The sequence below is a fragment of the Branchiostoma floridae genome, chromosome 4, assembly GCF_000003815.2.
Source record: "Branchiostoma floridae strain S238N-H82 chromosome 4, Bfl_VNyyK, whole genome shotgun sequence".
Classification (NCBI taxonomy): Eukaryota; Metazoa; Chordata; class Leptocardii; order Amphioxiformes; family Branchiostomatidae; genus Branchiostoma; species Branchiostoma floridae.
Window position 1 is genome coordinate 17,902,804 of NC_049982.1, and position 18,448 is coordinate 17,921,251.

The following is an 18,448-nucleotide window of genomic DNA, read 5'->3' on the forward strand; positions in this document are numbered from 1 at the left end:
CTGATTCTGATTCACCCCAGTCACGACAGCATTTTGCGGCAGTCGGTGCTGACCTCTAACCTTTAGGTGGCGTGGGACTGCGGCCGCCAGCAGAAAGTTCTGTATTTTCCAGAAAGTTTCAGAAATTTACTTGGAAACTATATGAGTTTTCGGGTAGCTGATATCGGTCCTTGTAGACACCTGCGAGGTCCAGTTTCTAAGCTATAATTATAGAGGAAAACTATTGATTTGACAGTTTGGTGGTCAGAGCGACAGATCTACGACAAAAGTTCAAGTTGGCAAACGTCTAGCATCTTTTACGTAGACACGTCTCAGTCTCAGGTAAAATATCTGTTGTTTGGATCATTAACAAGCATGAGTTTGCCCTTATGAAATATAACGTTACGTCTGATATTCGTGGCAACATAGTTTTTAAGGCCTTAAGAGTAGACTAGTCTTTAAAAAAAATCCAATTGTCTGGATGGATCATAAATTCTTTTACATTTTCGATCTTGTAGAGAGACTGTAACGATGGCAGACGGTGGAGATCCGGGCTCTGGAGGTTCAGATGACCGCAATGTGCCCCGTAACCCCAACCTAGAGGGTGTGCTGAGATATGCCATAGAAAACACACCTGAGAATGCAGGTGACACACCTGTATCACCTGGACCCATGGATGTAAATGTGAGTCAAATATACACACACACATATGCAGAGAGAGAGAGAGAGAAAGATAGAGAGAGAGATGGGAGAACATGAACCAAAAAAATAGTCAAGAGCGGGTTACTACACTGGTAACGTTAGTGGTTCCTTTTACAATGATATTAAACGGGTATCTTGATGACAAAATGACAGCAAACCTTAACCCCAAAGGGTTTAACTATACAGGCTTTTCATTTAACGTTATCTGTGCCATGTTGGATTAGAGTGTATATCTGTTAATCACACGAAGATGCTACTCTTCAAATATCCGCCAATGTGATCGTCAGAGGATTCAAATTGACGTCAATGAAAAGTGGAAGGAAAAAGTTACATAAGCATCTGATGAAGGGTTCGATGAAAGAGCTGGGCTGGGCCCCTGGCCTGTCTACCTGGCCTGTCTACCTGGCCTGGCCATCACGTCAGGCCACCAAGATACCCCCATTCATACCCTCAGAAATTCTCAGCCTCTCATCTAGCTGCGCCCTCTAGCAGAATATAGACAAATTGTCGAGAGCATGTACTTAGTGCATTGTCAAGCCACCTACGAGCAAGATAAGCTGATATCTATTCAATGTTACTTGTCTGAATTTAAATTTCTAAGGGTCTGCAAATAGATAAACAACAACATTAAGGGAGATAGAAACGACGCTTGTGGTTGATGTTGAGAACAACGATACCATACTCACAGTGTAACATTTGATCTAGTGGCAAATGTTACAACAGGCAGTTTGGCCAAACAAAGGAGGTCATATTTAGGTCACCACGTAACTGCAGGCCTGGGTATGGCAGAAACGGGTGCTGTCAGAGGATTGGACATTTATTTGACATCTTCCCCTTCACGTTATCGAAGGTTTGAAGATTGAATATTTATTCTTCAATGTACATAACAAGGACTGACTGCTTCTTAAAACAAGGCTGGAATACAGCAGTTTGTTTTTCATTTTATAGCAAATGTTAGTTTAACACACTGCTTTAGGGATCCGATCCCCCAGACAACTCTCTAAGGGAACTAAGCGCCAAGCATGTGACCCCGGTCATCTCAGACGCTCCACCTGTCACGTCTCTTTTAATAAAACAGCAACAGGCGCTTGTCCAGGGACAAAATACATGTAGTTGATTGAGAGGCGTAGTAATTGCTACTCTTTAGCGCTGTCAGAGAACTCAGCCTGGCCTGTCAGCCCGGCCCCTTGACTGGCCCTTTGAGGAAGTAAAATTATAACTCTGTCTGGGAGGTATTAGGCCTTTCTACCAGCCAGAAATACAAGTACCACAGTTTGTGTCTTTTTGATCTGTCTTCGACTAGACCGTACAACAAAAAGAGAAGTAATGTTCATGACGTGCTGTTTAGAGGTAAAACAACACTTTCCTCTCCGCAGTCCCCGGAGCCAACAATCTCCACCCATTCCTACACAGAGTGCCCCAGTTGTTTCTCTGACCCCTGTGTGACATCGAGGCCACAGAAATGGCGGGGAGGGAAACCCACCAGACCAAGGAAAAACTGGGAAAATCTGCTCTTCGGAAAACTTTGTACAGAAAGTACTGGAAAGTCTTAAATGACCGACTTGCCTGGTACGATCCTAGATATATAGACAAGAAGAACAGAATGGATTATGGAAGTAACGTTATACCTGGATGGATTAGATGGAAGCAAATGCTTGGTTCCCTGTAGACACAGTCTGACAGAGCAGAGTGTTGGAGAAATCATGCCTGACTGTCATACACTAAGTTCACCAGCACTACCCAAATTTGTCAAAGGTGCCATACAAAGACCACAAGTTCTTCTGAGCCATATGTTCTTCTAAACCAATCTCGCAAGATTCTGCTCTTTTCGTCACAGTATTTATCGCACTAGTCTGTAAAAAAGTACCATAGTTTGTGTCTTTATTATATATCTGGGGTGAAACAACATTTTTTTTTAAATTTCTTTGTTTAAACCCCCAACCGTTCTCCAGAGCGCATGTTTCAGCTTCACCACCTTGCCCTTGGGAAGATTCTCCTGGCTGGAGCAGAAAATCGGGGCACAGCGCTAGCCAGAGAGCAATTACTCCTTCCCTGCAAGATTTGACATCTGGTCCTCACAACCTGCCCTGTATCCCAGAACAGCCTGACAGTGTACTGTTCTCACACTGTTATCTATATCTTTTCATAATATTGTTTTGCAATATCAGACTCTAAAAGCCCCTTTTCCATAGTTTTGCATGTAGCATTGTAGGCAGTAAAGGTTTTTGTTATGACTTTTGTACTGCTGCCTACTGGTAAAATGCTATACAGGCCTTTTTGTGACAGGAGCCAGTAGAATCTTTAATGGTCTGTTTCCAGATTGGAGAATGTCATCGGTTATTCTAAAAGAAATACGTTACATACCAAATACAGTTCTTGAATGAAGTACATTACAAATTTAGGATAAGCTACTTTGATCATTCAGTCTCAACGTATGTATCGCAGGCTAACAGAAACTGTGAATGTAAAAAGAGGTGCCAGTATTTGACATTGGATAAGCATAGAAATAACATCATAAAGGCAAGAAAGTCTCCATCATAACTACAAGCACAAAACTACAAGATCATAAATATGAGCTACAATTGGTGGGTTCCTGGTAGACACAGTCCAACAGAGCAGAGTGTCAGAGAAATCATGTCTCAGACTGCGTCTTACACCAGGCAGAAAGTATTAGGGTATAACTATAAGGGCAAGTATTCTATAGCCTTATATTTTTGGCGTTCTGTCTAAGAACAATGTTGTGAAAAAATCTCAGGGCAAAATACATCATTTTTTCTATAGACGTGTGTGATACATACTGTGGCGAAAAGAGCAGGAAAGCGCAAGTTTGGATCTGTTTGTTGACACTACAAAACGTAATGGTTCAGAAGAACTTGTGGTCTTTGTATGGAACCTTTGACAACTTGGGTAGTGCTGGTGATTGTGAACCAGTAACTTTGTGTAAGACACGGTCAGGCATGATTTCTGTAACACTCTGATCTGTTGGACTGTGTCTACAGGGAACCAAACATTTGCATCTAATCCATCCAGGTATAACATTACTTCCCTAATCCAATCTGTTCTTCTTGTCTATATATCTAGGATCGTACCAGGCAAGTCGGTAAAGACTTTCCAGTACTTTCTGTACAAAGTTTTCCGAAGAGCGGAGTTTCCTTTTAATGGTCTGGTGGTTTTCCCTTCCCGCCATTTCTGTGGCTTCCATGTTACACAGGGGTAAGAGAAACAACTGGGGCACTCTGTGTTGGAATGGGTGGAGATTGTTGGCTCCGGGGACTGGGAGAGGAAAGTATTGTTTTACCTCTAAACAGCACGTCATGAACATTACTTCTCTTTTTGTTGTACGGTCTAGTCGAAGACAGATCAAAAAGACACAAACTGTGGTACTTGTATTTCTGGCTGGTAGAAAGGCCTAATACCTCCCAGACAGAGTTATAATTTTACTTCCTCAAAGGGCCAGTCAAGGGGCCGGGCTGACAGGCCAGGCTGAGTTCTCTGACAGCGCTAAAGAGTAGCAATTACTACGCCTCTCAATCAACTACATGTATTTTGTCCCTGGACAAGCCCCTGTTGCTGTTTTATTAAAAGAGACGTGACAGGTGGAGCGTCTGAGATGACCGGGGTCACATGCTTGGCGCTTAGTTCCCTTAGAGAGTTGTCTGGGGGATCGGATCCCTAAAGCAGTGTGTTAAACTAACATTTGCTATAAAATGAAAAACAAACTGCTGTATTCCAGCCTTGTTTTAAGAAGCAGTCAGTCCTTGTTATGTACATTGAAGAATAAATATTCAATCTTCAAACCTTCGATAACGTGAAGGGGAAGATGTCAAATAAATGTCCAATCCTCTGACAGCACCCGTTTCTGCCATACCCAGGCCTGCAGTTACGTGGTGACCTAAATATGACCTCCTTTGTTTGGCCAAACTGCCTGTTGTAACATTTGCCACTAGATCAAATGTTACACTGTGAGTATGGTATCGTTGTTCTCAACATCAACCACAAGCGTCGTTTCTATCTCCCTTAATGTTGTTGTTTATCTATTTGCAGACCCTTAGAAATTTAAATTCAGACAAGTAACATTGAATAGATATCAGCTTATCTTGCTCGTAGGTGGCTTGACAATGCACTAAGTACATGCTCTCGACAATTTGTCTATATTCTGCTAGAGGGCGCAGCTAGATGAGAGGCTGAGAATTTCTGAGGGTATGAATGGGGGTATCTTGGTGGCCTGACGTGATGGCCAGGCCAGGTAGACAGGCCAGGTAGACAGGCCAGGGGCCCAGCCCAGCTCTTTCATCGAACCCTCTGATGAAACAGATGACTGTCATTGGGTCTATTGTAGGGCTGGGTACCGGTACAGAAAATTTAGGTCCAGGTCCGGTTCAGGTCCAGAGATCAGGTCCAGGTTCGGACCTGAACCTGGACCTGATTCAGTATGACCAATGGTCCATTTCAAAGAAATCTGTTTGATGGAGTATTAGACTATCAGTGGCGTTTTTAAATCCTACAACGCTAACTGCAACTGTACGATTGACTGTAAAACTTGGAAGAAATGGCTATAAACTCTACCCTACTTCACTCTTGTTATTTTCTTCCACTTGCAAGCGCCAAAACGTGTGAATGCCTAATCAAATAGTCTGTTAATTTCCTAATAGGTCCAACATCTGGTCCACCTAATTTTTTCAGGTCCGTTTTTTCTAGACCGGTCCAATGAGAAAAAACGGTTTTGTACCGGTACGCTGTATCGGTACCCAGCCCTAGTCTATTGACTTGTTAGGATCAGATATGAGTAATATCACAACACTGCCATCATGTCATAAATGTCATTGTTATGTTCTCCCACAGAGAAGACAGTGGCTGGGAGCAGCTCTGCATCAGTTTGCACAAACAGCCCAGGATGATGTGGAGCAGATGAAAACATGTCTGCAGACATTGGCAGAGGGGGGTGAGGACCACATAGAGGAGAAGGAGACAGCTATGGAGGAGTTGATGGATCTCTGCTGTAGTATTGATAATGCACAAGGTACATTGCTGGGTCAGTGGGACAGGGGAAAGATATGACTGTGATAGATCTTTGCCATATGGTGTGAAAAAAGTGTAAATTATAAAGTATGAAAGCTGAACACAAAAATAATATACACACATCCTGACCATTCTCTGGCAAGTTTAAGCCTAAGGTCTCTTTGCAACTTCTGTTGAGTGTTGTTAAGATGTATGCCAAAAAGCAGTTTCTCAAGCAAGATGTGAAGATGTGTTTGTATTTGCCAGACCTGCACAAGATGGGCGGCCTAGTGCTGGTCATAAGCTACCTGAAACACCGGAACAGTGGGCTGCGGTGGAGAGCAGGTGATGTCATCGCCACGGTAACACAGAACAACCCCTTCTGTCAGGCTGCAGCCCTGGAACTGGCTGCCCTGCCAACATTGCTGGAACTGGTCGACACAGATCCAGATTCTAACGTCAGGGTCAAGGCACTCTATGCTATATCACGTAAGGGTCAATGTCCTGAGAACTTGAGATTCTGTTCCTCAAACTTTGACAAGGCACCATTATAATGGATCACTACAAATATAAGATAAGTATAAGATAAGGAAATTTTGAGCAGAAACAGTGGATGTAGATTTTTGTAAAACCAATCAGATTAGCCTGACTAGGGAAGGGAGTCAGCCAGAGATTATGTAAAAGAAGCATTTTGTAATTAACCTCATATAGTAAGCCATGTTGTTACTGAAGGTAACTGAAGTGTTTGATACAATCTTAGTAAATGGTATCGCTCAGTGGTATATATAACATATTGTAACACTATATCAAAGACTAATGTGTCAGCCCTTCTTGTTACGTTAATTAGGATATCAAGTCTTATTCTCTACACCTATTTTGTACTTTGTGTAACAGTCGTTGCCATACTTTGTACCATGTACAAATGTCGAGCAATAAAGTTCTATCTATATAGTAGCCAGGCCACAGAATCACAAGACCAACACTGTACTACTGTTGTGTAGGTCTGACTGGCAGTTGTGAGGAGGCCCAGCAGAGGCTGGTTGAACATGATGGCTTCTCTGTCCTGATGAGGGCCATGCAGAGTGATACCGAGAAACTCAAGGTCAAGGCAGCCTTCCTACTGAGGAATCTGTGCCTCAGCAACCCACAACACAAAGGTTAGCTGCTTGTTTATGTAGTCATTACATATAAACCTATAAAAGGATACATGTTAGCAATGCATGTCAATCAAATTTTGTCTATCCATTCCTGAACTCCAAAATCTGACTTGTCCAATAACATAAAAAGTTTCATTTTTACCTTCATTCATTCCCCTTCACTAGGGAAATCATTTTTGAAAGGTTACAAACATATGATCTAATTACAGCGGTCACTGCACAGGTAAAAATCTAATCCTTTTCCAACAAATACTTTTCCTCATTTTTCAATAAGCTGCAAACTAACTGCTTGTCCCACAGATACCCTGTGTAACATGGGCATGGTGACTCAGCTGGCCTCCATGCTACAGACGGAGCACAACACCTTCCACGAACACCTGATGGGTGCACTTGTTGCCCTGGTGACAGGGAACAGACAGGCTGTGAAGGACTGCAGACAGCCACAGCTGCGGCTGAAGCAGGTGCTGACAGATAGGATAGAGCACCTGAAGGGGAGAGAGGAATTTCAGGTAGGACTGTCAGTTTGTAGTTTCTGTTAGAGTACTCAGCACATGATGATGGAACACAATGTTTGATCAGTGATAGCCTGGTGGCCATCCTAGTTAGTTTTCTGTGCACATGTGTCTCTTATACTTTTATTATCATTTTTGAGAAGCTAGTATGGGAACCAAAAAGATATGGCACAAAGTCTAAATCTTGGATTCATTGTAAATTGAAATGTCTCCAGTGAATACATGTATCTATTTGATTTCAAACATATGACCCAATAATGCATGTGTCTTTTACTTTCTGAGGTTGACATGATAGCAAGGATTGTGGTAGTAGTCTGACATCTTTTCACTGCCAAAGGAGTACATTTGTTATGTTGATATTCATATGATGATAAATAGATGGATGAACATGTACATATTTATGTCATTATGACCTGAGGTTTTCCCTCCATCCCCAGGAGGAGATGGAGTATTGCCAACAGCTCCTACACATCTGCTTCAGTCAACATGATGACACCTTGGCAGCAGCTGACAGATGATGGAGATTGATTGACATTAGAACACTGATGTACACAATGACCACAGCATTTCTAAAATGGGGAGTATGCAGCCCCACCTCTTGTCAAAGGGACAGAAAAAATCCTCACATCCAAAATGTGAGCTATTTCACCAGAAAGTTGTTAGCTAGTGGGATATGTTTATTTCTGTGGACTTAATTATGAACCATGTATTTGTACCTGCTTGGTGGTACATGTATGTGTTTTGGGAGATTGTTGAGTGATGTACATGTAGCTAGATGTGCAGAGGTTATGACAGGTCATAAAAGCCAGCTGCTGTCAGGCTGTTTTATGGACAAATGAGATGCACATTGTATTCAGGAGCTAACTAAGGGAAACAGCATGTGCTATAGAGCCAAATATTAGGGAAATACAGGACATTCAGTAATACTTAAGAAATCTTTTATCTTGTTTTCTTCACCATACTATTGTTATTACTGACCAAAGGGGGGCATACACAAACATACCGGTACTAGCAAATATCTTCTGGAAGAATCCACAACAGTACCAACATTTTACTTAGTAAGACATAACTTTACATCACAAGGGCAGTGTGTGATGTGACACCATATTGTGATAAGATGATTCGTTGGAAACCTTTGTGTTTCAGTGTAAAGTACACATTGCTTTCTGATATTAGGTCTAGAAGCTACATGAGCTGAGAGAAGTAAGACAAAAGGTTGTTTCTCCAATGTCTTTGACATGGCTGTCACACTTAGGTGTATATCTGTAGAATAAACTAAACTTGATACTCTCTAGGTAAAATATGATTTGCATTTTTATCATCCTTTGGAAGTGTGACGAACATAAAATAATAGACTGAGGTCAAATCTTAAATCCCATACTGTCTTAACATGAACAAAGAGTTAATGGAATCTGTATTGGGGTAAAAACTTTATTTCTAAAAGCTCCATGTTGCACACATGGAATCTGTAGCTTCAACAAAGCAACAGTGCTCATCCGTTTCATCATCTTAACAGCTGCCTTTGACTTCTAAACTAATGGTGAAAATAATATGTACATTTAGCTACTTCTTTGTACAATGACTAAAGATAGAATGATGCCAGCTTGCTAAAGTAAATATGTCTAACTTGACCTGTTACCAGGTTACACCTATGCCACTGGTGGCACAGCAAGGAACACAAGGTGAAGAACATGCAATCAGTATTCCTGATGTATTATCATATAAACAGGAGCTGTAACTGCATTCCACTGCTTTTAAAATGAAAATGTCCTGCTGATGACTTGATTTAATGAATCTATTTTAAGACAGGAATCCTTCAACAGCATTTAAAGATGAGTAGGTAAAGGTAAACGTCCAGTTCTAATAGGTAAGGTAAGTAAAAGTTCCCTGTCTGAGATTTCTGTATGAATAATCCACAATATTTACACTCTTGGAAACAAGATTTTGTAAGTCATCACTTGATTTTTGCATAGTATAGTGAACATAAAAGCATCAAGACTACAAATTATCATGATATCCTTTTGAGACTGCTTAATGACAACATAGTTTCTGTATGACATGATTCCTAATATGTAAATGTCTCCAAACTGGAAAATAAGAATTATATACAATTTTACAAAAGTTCTGACATGTTGCAAATTAACCTTATCCATGCAGAAGAAGCCTTCTGTCAACCAAACTTTATCAGCAAGGTGAAGAGTTCAGTCAGCACACTATGTCAAGGGTCTGGTGATGTCACAGTTTGGTTGGTGTCCTGACTGGCAGTCGGCTGGATGATGTTTGGTTACCATGCCAACGGAGAAGGTTGCCTGCAGACTTGCTTCTAGAGTGAGCACTGAGGGCAAAAATAGCAAATTAATCCAAGATATGTGATCATTTAGAGTTGAACCCTACATGATCATACATTCAGCCAACACTAAACAATGAAACATTTAAACAGAATAGCTCTCATGTGTCATTGGTTTGTAAAAATATGTCTGTATCGCCCTGACGTCCTAAAATAAAATGACACAGCAACACGAGCGATCGCGATGATGTCACGGTGACGCAGTGGTAGGCAAAAAGCAGGTGTTTGGCAATGTATTGATATACATAGTAATTTATAGATATCAAGTCTTAATCCAATCTACTGAGGTCCTGGTAGGCACCAGCCGTCGATTACCCCGGACGTAAACAACAACAGCGATCGCTCGTACACCAGCAGTGAACTTACAGTGATCTGCGGAAGCCAAATTTCCTCCTGGTGCCTGCAGGTTTTGTTGTCTCCTTGGCAACAGGACTCTGTTTCTCCTTGGAGGTGAAGTTTTCTCGGGATGAAACAGACCTGTATGTTGATAAGGTGCAGGGAACAAAACAGGATGTTAGTTCAAGGATGGAAATAAACAATAAGTGCCTACGAATGATACAGAATAGTGTCAAAATTTATGATTCACAATTGCAGAAGCCCAGTTAGCTCTGCTTATGTCATCCACTCATCAACTGTTCTAAACCTGTGATTAATTTGATGAACATAACAATACAATACCTCCTATGCTTCTTCCTCTTGAAGGCTGCTGATGCTGTCAGAGACATGTAGGATGGCTTTTTTGGTGGAGGAAAGGTGCCTGGAAAAGTACAAGCAGTTTTATTCAACCATCAACACTACTACTAGTGGATATTTTGACATTACTACAGACAAATTTTGCTAATTGAACAGTTGCATGTATAAAAAAAACAGGCAGCTACGGAAATGTTTAATCAGCAACAACCTGCAATCCTGACAAACAATTACGATGTCGAGGAAAACGTATCCGGTCAAGTTGTTCCCAACTACAGTGTCACCATACATTCTGAGCCATTGACCTACCTTTGTCCATCATGGATGGCAGTCCGACCTTCCGCAGCTGTTCCACATGTTGCCCAGCAGCCGCAGGTGGATTGACGTCCCCAAGTGACCTGCGTTTCCCCGCAGTAGTGTGTCCTGGGGTGGGGAACGTGCTGCAGGATGCTGTATTCTCCTGACCTTCAGGTCTAAGGTCATCTTTAGTGAAGGTCATTCTTCTCTCATCTCCTCTGTTATAAAAAAAGAAATAAACATAAATGACATCTAGCAACACTGATCTTGGATTGTGGCAATTTTATTTAGGTTTTCAGAACTATAAGTAATGACAAATGTTCCAGCAAATGTCCATAAGAAGTTAACAATTTCCCATAAATTTCAATAGCCACCACTACAAGCCCCCCACTCACCCTGTATTTTTTTCCTCAGTCTCCACCGCTGGTGTGGAAGGATCACCCATGATAACATAGGACTGGTCCAGCTTTGCCTTCTTGGCTGCTGACTGGTTGTTAGGAGTATGAGTGCTGACAGCCTGCACATAGGTCACATCTTGGCCTGGAGGAAAGCATTGTTGCAAGTTATTACAAGAAACAGCTGTGTTGGCTGCATCAGGATAAGAGTGACTTTCAGTCTGCTGGAAACATTACCAATATAGCAAAGTAACAACAGTGTAAAGCATCTCACCTTCCTGCATCTGTTCCATTGTTCCACTAGCACTTCCTTCACTTGAAGCCTCCTGCTTGACAACAGGCAGGTCCTCTGGCCTAGACACAGTCTGTGATGAGCTCAGTACCATTGTCTTGTCATATGGCAGGTTTAAGGAGTCTTCTGACATCATAGAGCTGGTCGCTAAGGGACCGGGACCGAGTTGTAGTTGCAAGACTGTACACTCGTCAGTCCTGTTGGGTTGTGTCTGTTCTGTGAACAGTGCCCTGGAGCTCTGTGGCTTTCTATCAGGCTTCCCATGAACTCTGACTGGACCTGTAGTTGTCTTGGTTACAGTAGACTTAGTTACAGTTGAAGCTGCAACTCTCCCAGGAAGAGCCTTTGTAAGTGTCCCCTGGGTAATCCCATTACTGACAGCTGGAGTGGTTTGGGTGGTGGTGGACGGAACAACTGGCACTCTCATTGGCATGGGCACTGTTGGTGTGGACTGTACCAATACTCTCTGAGGGGTGGAAACACTTGGACTAGGTACAGCAACTCTCTGAGGGGTAGGAGGTTGCTGGACTGTCTTCTTATCAGAAACTGGGACTCTAAGAGGTGTAGCCACCACTCTGAGGGGAGATGGCGTCGTAATGGTCCCCTTCGGAGTACATGACGTTGTAGCAGCATTGGAATCTGCAATGGATGTAAAGGGAGGTATATGAAGTAATGTCAAAGAAGTTATAAGTATGCCAATTAAATAGTGTGTCGCTTGTACATTGCTCTTTGAAATGGCATGTATTGACAGTATATTAATATTAATTGTTATGTAGTTGTTTACGATTTTCCCCACCTGTCAGCAAGACTCTCTTGGGCTGCAGCTGGACAGGTGTTCTGCATGGTGTCTTTCCACCTGGACACAAATAAAAATACTCAATTGTCTATGTGACTAAGCAGCTGACCTGAACACATTTTATCCAAAAATACAAAAGATAGGATATGAGATGAAGAAGTGGACCATCATTTATGGCTAATGTATAAAATGAACACACACACGGTAGTTTACTTCAGCCTTCGGGGATGAACTTGCAAAGAAACTTTAAAAATAAATCTTTATACACATGTATTGTCGTCTCATACAATTTTTGTCATTGTCATGAAAGATTTCAAACCCCTATCCATTCCATTGTTGACAATTCTAAGTTAAGACAGGTAGCCAGGCCTTACTTGGAGGAGTTGCTGAGACAACACTCATGACTGACAGGTCCAGCACCTCCGTCAAGTCCAGCCCAGTCTGGGTCCTGTCTCCCAGCATGCTCTGGTCTGCCCACATGACCTCCTTCTCCCCCTCCACCATCCTCTGCACTGCCTCGAACTCAGACGTCACGTCAGATGTCGCCATTCCCGCGCCTTTCAGCAGGAAGTACTGTCTACGTGCCATCACCAACAGGGACATGATCAACCTGGACAACAACAGTTCATAGTTATAGTTAACTTATACACTTTGTTTCAATAAGAAGCAAAACACTCAATAGGAACAACAGTTTGTTTGTTTATTCTTTATTTAACCAGGGTAAAGCATGTCGCCTGATGGCGTTTTTCAAAGCCCCCTGGGGGGAGAACCCAGAACATAATATAGTAGTTCATGTTCTGTTCAAACAAATTGGTATACTATACTGTGTTCCTAAAAGCACTGTTAAGCACTTCAGTCTAACATGAATGGAAAACTCTTATTCATCATCATTCAAGGACAAGTTATTTTGAATGGTATCTGGAGAACATCCTAAATGAAACGTAACCTCCAAGAAAATATGTATGAAACATGTCTGAGGTTTTACCTTTACTGATAGAACAGTACATAGAAAACAACAACATTGAAACGACAGTAATGTAAGGAACATGTCGCCTTACTTCTCAGATGCCTGTGAATCCTTCTCCTGGGACTTGGCAAACTTCTTAAGATGTTTGACTTGTTTTCTGAGGTCCTTGACCTCCACCTCCAGGTGCCGAGTGTGCAGGAAGGACTGGACAGCCTACAGAGTGGGAGGGGAGAAGAGTCAGTATTGGGAACAAGACACATCCCTGTACATGATTGTACTGAATGAGTGCAATTTAGAGCTATTCAGATTCAAATACTACCACTTCCCTTGAATGCCTCTCATTCCTGACAGGCTCTATCTACCCTCAGTACCCCAGACTGGTCCCCATTGTTTCCACACCCCCTCACCTCTGGTAGCTCCCCCTCTGTGCCTTGTCCCCTCAGCTCCTCCTCCACCTTCTCCAGAGTCTCGCAGTTCTCCTTCATGCGTTTCTCCGCTGTCTCCAGACGATCTTGAAACACCGCCTGCCGTGTCTTGGCTGCTGCAATTGCTCTTTCCAGCCGGCCAGTAGCCTGGATCAACACCATTACAGATTAATGGTAACCTTTAAAATCATAAAACTATGCTTAACAGTTCAGGCAGGACATCACAGTACCAAGTGTTTATAACCTTTCTAGCTATGAGCTCTCACCTTGAGGTTGTCGCTGCTGATGGCCTTCACCCTATCCTGGTCACGTTCCTTACGATGAACCTTGACCTTGAGCTCACAGTGAGACATCTCCAGCTCCTGTAAGTCCTTCCGGATGATGTGTCGCTCCTTGAAGACACTGTGAAGGATGCCTTGTAACCTACCAACGAACCAACAACAATTAATGAGATGTTGATATATGTAATGATCTTTTTTGTGGTAGTGGTGACTTTAAAAGTACAAGACCTATGATGTGTAGACTTGTCAAAGATGCCATTAACGTTCTTGGGACCACACCACACACAGCAATCATTGGCAAAACGGTGTGGGGAAGTCACATAAGGATCCAGTTACACAATACTCTGTACACAACCTCTTCCTCAGGACCTGCAGCAGTCCATAGTAAGTATATGTTAACAAGGAAGTAGGATAAGTAAAACAGATCCTGACCTGTTGATCTCTGCCTGTTGTGCATCATCTACAGCAGGAGGGGGAGGAGGCTGGGAGCCCTCCTCATAACCTTTGATCTTGTTTTTCAGTTCTGCCACCTGTGAAAAGGAAGTACACGACTTTAAACAAAATGCAAGTCCTGAATTTTTCTGGCAAAGGATTGTGGAAAACAAAACAAAGTGAACAGCAAAATTTGAGTTTATCTTAGAAGTGAATGGGACCCACCTCTTTCCTGAGTTCCTCACAGATCTGAGCATAGCGGCTGACATGGAAATCCACACTCACAACATTCTTCTTCAGCTGTGGACAGAAGGTTCCTGTTACTGTTAGCATCAGCACCTTTCACAAAGATATGTAGAAATGTCTGTACTGGTACTGAGAACAAAGTACTCTGTCCAGACTAATGCACAATGTAAGGAATTTGTTTTAGGACTTTTTCTCTCCCAGTTTACTGTAATCATATTGTAAAGGCAAAGACAATAATCAGTAAGACTCACCGTGCATCTGATGTTCTTGGCCCGGTTGGCATATTTGAGTGTGTTGTGGGTGTCTTCATAGGATAGGCTGGAGGGGCTGAGGGCATTTTCATTGGTTAATAAACAATATCATGTTTTTCTAGATAGATAAAAAAATATCATAATATCAGTGTTGATTTGGGAGGAATACAATCATCAGGAGATTCATATGGGTGATAAAATTTCATTGCACTAGCTTGTTGTGATGTCTGACCTGACAGCAGCAATCATGACAGTGCGACAGTTTCCACCTAGCGAATCCTTCAGCAGACGAGTCAGCTTACTGTTCCTGTAGGGGATGTGGCCCTTATACTGGGGACAAAACAGGGAAACGTTATCAAACCTGACCTCCTCTTCACAGATAACAAATAATGTAAATACTGCTTTAATACTTTTTCTACTACATGTACTTATAGATTTGGGTCAACTTTAGCATGTGTGCCTTTATATAAGCTGATTCTTTTTCTACTTTCATAGTATAAAAATTCTATACTCAAAAACAACATGCTTGTTCTATTCAAACATGTATATGGATAAGTAAGTTATAAACACATATCACCACATCTTCTGCATCTCTACACTCATTACAGCACAACACACTGTTCCACAACAACCACTACCTGTGGATCGGCCAGTGCATTGATACAGTTCCCCAGTGCCAGGAGGGACTTGTTGATGTTGGCCCCCTCTCTGAAGCGGGCACCTCGGTTTGTGGTGACCGTCGCTCTCTCTGACCCTGCCAGGTCAATCAGGGACATCTTAGCCACCCGTACATCTGAGCTGATGTTTGCTGTGCGGTCCTTCTGACGTACAAACACCTGAGGTTGGGAAGACACAACGTGCCACACATATTTTTGTCGCATGATTCACCGCTTCCTATGTAGTATGTACTAGACAATGATTGCAGTTTGCAAAATTTAAAGCTTATGTCACTCATAAGTAACACTAAAAAGTTAGCTGATTGGACTTAAACAGAAATTTTCACTAGCCCGTACCTGAAACACAGCATGGGAGCGTGAAGATGTGGCGTTAGCATCAGTAGGATGCTGTGTCCGGTTCTGGTTCCCATACTCTAACATGTGGATTAACTCCTCTGCACTGCGTGGCTAGGAAAGACATTATGAAAGTGGAAGTTGAATTGAATTGTACTTCAGGGCAAACAAGTCACAATACATGAAAATCAAGTGCACTTCCTGTGGGACTGGGATAGAAGGTTGGTACCTTACCACTGGTACCCTACCTCCACCTTCTTAAACATGTGGATAGTCAAAGTATCTATCTTCCAAGGGAGGCCATAGGATTAGCTAGAAATTAAGTGAGTCCAGCTAGCAATATCTTGCGTAATTTGTGTAATTAAGAGTCAAATCTGTATTAGAAAATAAGGTCAAAGTCTATCTGCAGGTTTGAAAAAGCAGTTCCATGAGCTGAAAACATATCTAACAAATAAACAAAACAACCAAGGCGCAAGCTGGCATATGGTAGGTAATGATGTCCTGCACTCACCTTGTGCAGGGTGAGTCCACTCACCACCACACCCTTCTGTGGGTCCTCCCGTACTGCTAGTGTACCAGATGGTACAAGCAGGTCACGAATCGTCTCATTATACACCTGAAGATTGAAAGACTTTGAACGTCAAGACACTGCAGTGTAAACTGATACATTTGTAATGTCTTTCTGAAAGAATGTCTATCTGGCAGTTATTACTCCGTCCTGACTTTGTTGGTTGGTTGGTTGGTCGGTCGGTCGATCGGTCGGTCGGTAGGTAGGAAGGTAGGTGGGTTGGATAGCTCGTTACTTAGTTTAATTAGGATGAGTTTTTTGTCGCCTTGCCTACTTTTATCAAATTAGGATGAGTTTTTCAAGTTTAAATATTACTGGTGGCACAAATTTTTTAAAGGCCAGAAGCCAAGCAAGCTTAAAAAAAATTCACCTCTAGATATGAGACTGCTACATCACATATTTTCTCACTCTGCATCTGGTCGATGCGCTGGTACAGATCCATCATAGTTAGGAAGATTACACCAGGCTTCTGAGGGGATCCAAGCATGGTGAAAGTCTTCCCTGCACCTGTGGCTCCATATGCAAACACTGTGGAACGGCAACACAAACTAGTTAGTAGCTTGGCCCACTTAGTTGGCCCACCAGCAACCTTACATGCATTTCAAGAAAGGGATTTTGTTTTCTACAAACAGCAAAAAACTGTGGTTCTTTTATACACATCTGTCACATCATATTACCGAAACCATGAGACAAAATTGAATCTCACCAGAGCAATTGTACCCATTCAGAACTCCATCAACAATGACTTTAGTTGTGCTCTCGTATACTTCCTGCTGTGACGTCATGTCATTGAAGACTCTGTCAAAAATGAACTTCAAGTCTTTATTCTTCCTTGTTAGCAGGTCGCGTCGTTTACGTTTTCCGTGGTAATAGTTTGGTGACACGTCATCATCTTTTGGATCAAACACCAGCAAGTGTTCGTCCATCACACGGACGATTGTGCGCGCCTTTTGGTCGTCCAGTTCCGAGGCATTTGGTGGCCGAACACGCACCACAACCTTCATGTTGCTGCTCTGTGCGCTGTCGTCATCTCCGCTCAGGGTTGTTGTGGCTTGAGTGGACGAGCTCTTGCGACGTTTACGGGGAGGCTGTGCCATGGTTATTGTCGTTTGGTTCAAAGTTGTCCTTGATTTTTAAAAAGTTTGATTTTGAATTGAAGCAGACTTCTGGATTCTCTCAAGAAGGTGCTGTACATGAAAATAAAGACAAGATTATATTTCAATTTCAAATTTAGTTGGCAGGGATTTAAAGAACTGATGATTTACAGGGTATCTAAGTTTCATCATTCAGTAGTCATTGCAACAAAAAATTATCACAACATATACCTGGATACTAAAGCTAACATGATTACGTACATACTGGTTATAACACCCCTTGTAAAATGATTGCATGCAGTTTTGATTTCTACTCGATATCATAGCAAAGTTTTATTTTCAAGGTTGGCTTGAAAAAACCTTGAACCACCTAATACTCAAACTGAGTCAAAGGCTGTAGCCCTGTAGACTGTATGGGTTGACATTTTCAGCTGTTTCTTCTGTCCAGACGCAGAAACGTCCACTCATACAGAGTCGAGTCTCCAGGGTACATAATTTAGGACGTTTTAAATAAATCAAGGTTGCAGAAACGTCCACCCGTACAGAGTATCACTCCAGTGCAGAAAGGCCTCAGCAAATTGCTATTTTACTATAGCCCTTTCAACATAAGCTCCAGATCGCTTCCGGCTAGACACTCAAACTCAAACCAAGGATGCTCAAACGACGCTTTATATTTGGCCAACATGCATCAAAATACATACTTTACGGCGAAACCTCATATCAGAAACAGCTCACTTACCTTCGCACTTCTCATATGGTAGCATTATTTGATATTCTGTGCTAGAAATCTGAAGAAAAACGCCCAAATTGGGTCAAGTTAAAAGAGAGTCCATAAAAATCCTTGTCTCGAGCAAAATTAAAAAACGAGCGTTAAAATGCGGCCTCACCATTGGTCAATTCAAACTTGCACGGCCTTTCATTGGTCAGATGACAACGCTCAACAATACGCATGCGCAGAATGAGATTGTAGTTCCGGGATGAAAGGTTATTTCCGGTTAATAAGAACTAT

At 42.2% G+C, this 18,448-nt stretch overlaps 2 protein-coding genes across 2 annotated transcripts; one reads left to right on the forward strand and one right to left on the reverse strand.

Annotated features, from left to right (window-relative positions):
• Nucleotides 1–56: 56 nt before the first annotated feature.
• Nucleotides 57–8,640, forward strand: LOC118414335 (hsp70-binding protein 1-like). Its single transcript, XM_035818321.1, has 7 exons — nucleotides 57–321; nucleotides 498–663; nucleotides 5,524–5,701; nucleotides 5,947–6,168; nucleotides 6,681–6,836; nucleotides 7,137–7,345; nucleotides 7,786–8,640. The coding sequence occupies exons 2-7, from the start codon at nucleotides 511–513 to the stop codon at nucleotides 7,864–7,866; spliced, it is 999 nt and encodes a 332-aa protein (XP_035674214.1). The 5' UTR covers nucleotides 57–321; nucleotides 498–510; the 3' UTR covers nucleotides 7,867–8,640.
• Nucleotides 8,641–8,765: 125 nt separating this feature from the next.
• Nucleotides 8,766–18,353, reverse strand: LOC118414288 (kinesin-like protein KIF18A). Its single transcript, XM_035818229.1, has 21 exons — nucleotides 18,179–18,353; nucleotides 17,052–17,532; nucleotides 16,716–16,873; nucleotides 16,289–16,393; nucleotides 15,781–15,891; nucleotides 15,406–15,603; nucleotides 15,000–15,097; nucleotides 14,768–14,843; nucleotides 14,496–14,570; nucleotides 14,271–14,368; nucleotides 13,824–13,980; nucleotides 13,540–13,704; nucleotides 13,224–13,345; nucleotides 12,540–12,775; nucleotides 12,166–12,225; nucleotides 11,352–12,008; nucleotides 11,078–11,222; nucleotides 10,695–10,900; nucleotides 10,374–10,452; nucleotides 10,062–10,172; nucleotides 8,766–9,683 (listed from the first exon to the last, which is right to left on the reverse strand). The coding sequence occupies exons 2-21, from the start codon at nucleotides 17,440–17,442 to the stop codon at nucleotides 9,584–9,586; spliced, it is 3,348 nt and encodes a 1,115-aa protein (XP_035674122.1). The 5' UTR covers nucleotides 17,443–17,532; nucleotides 18,179–18,353; the 3' UTR covers nucleotides 8,766–9,583.
• Between the last annotated feature and the right edge of the window lie 95 nt (nucleotides 18,354–18,448).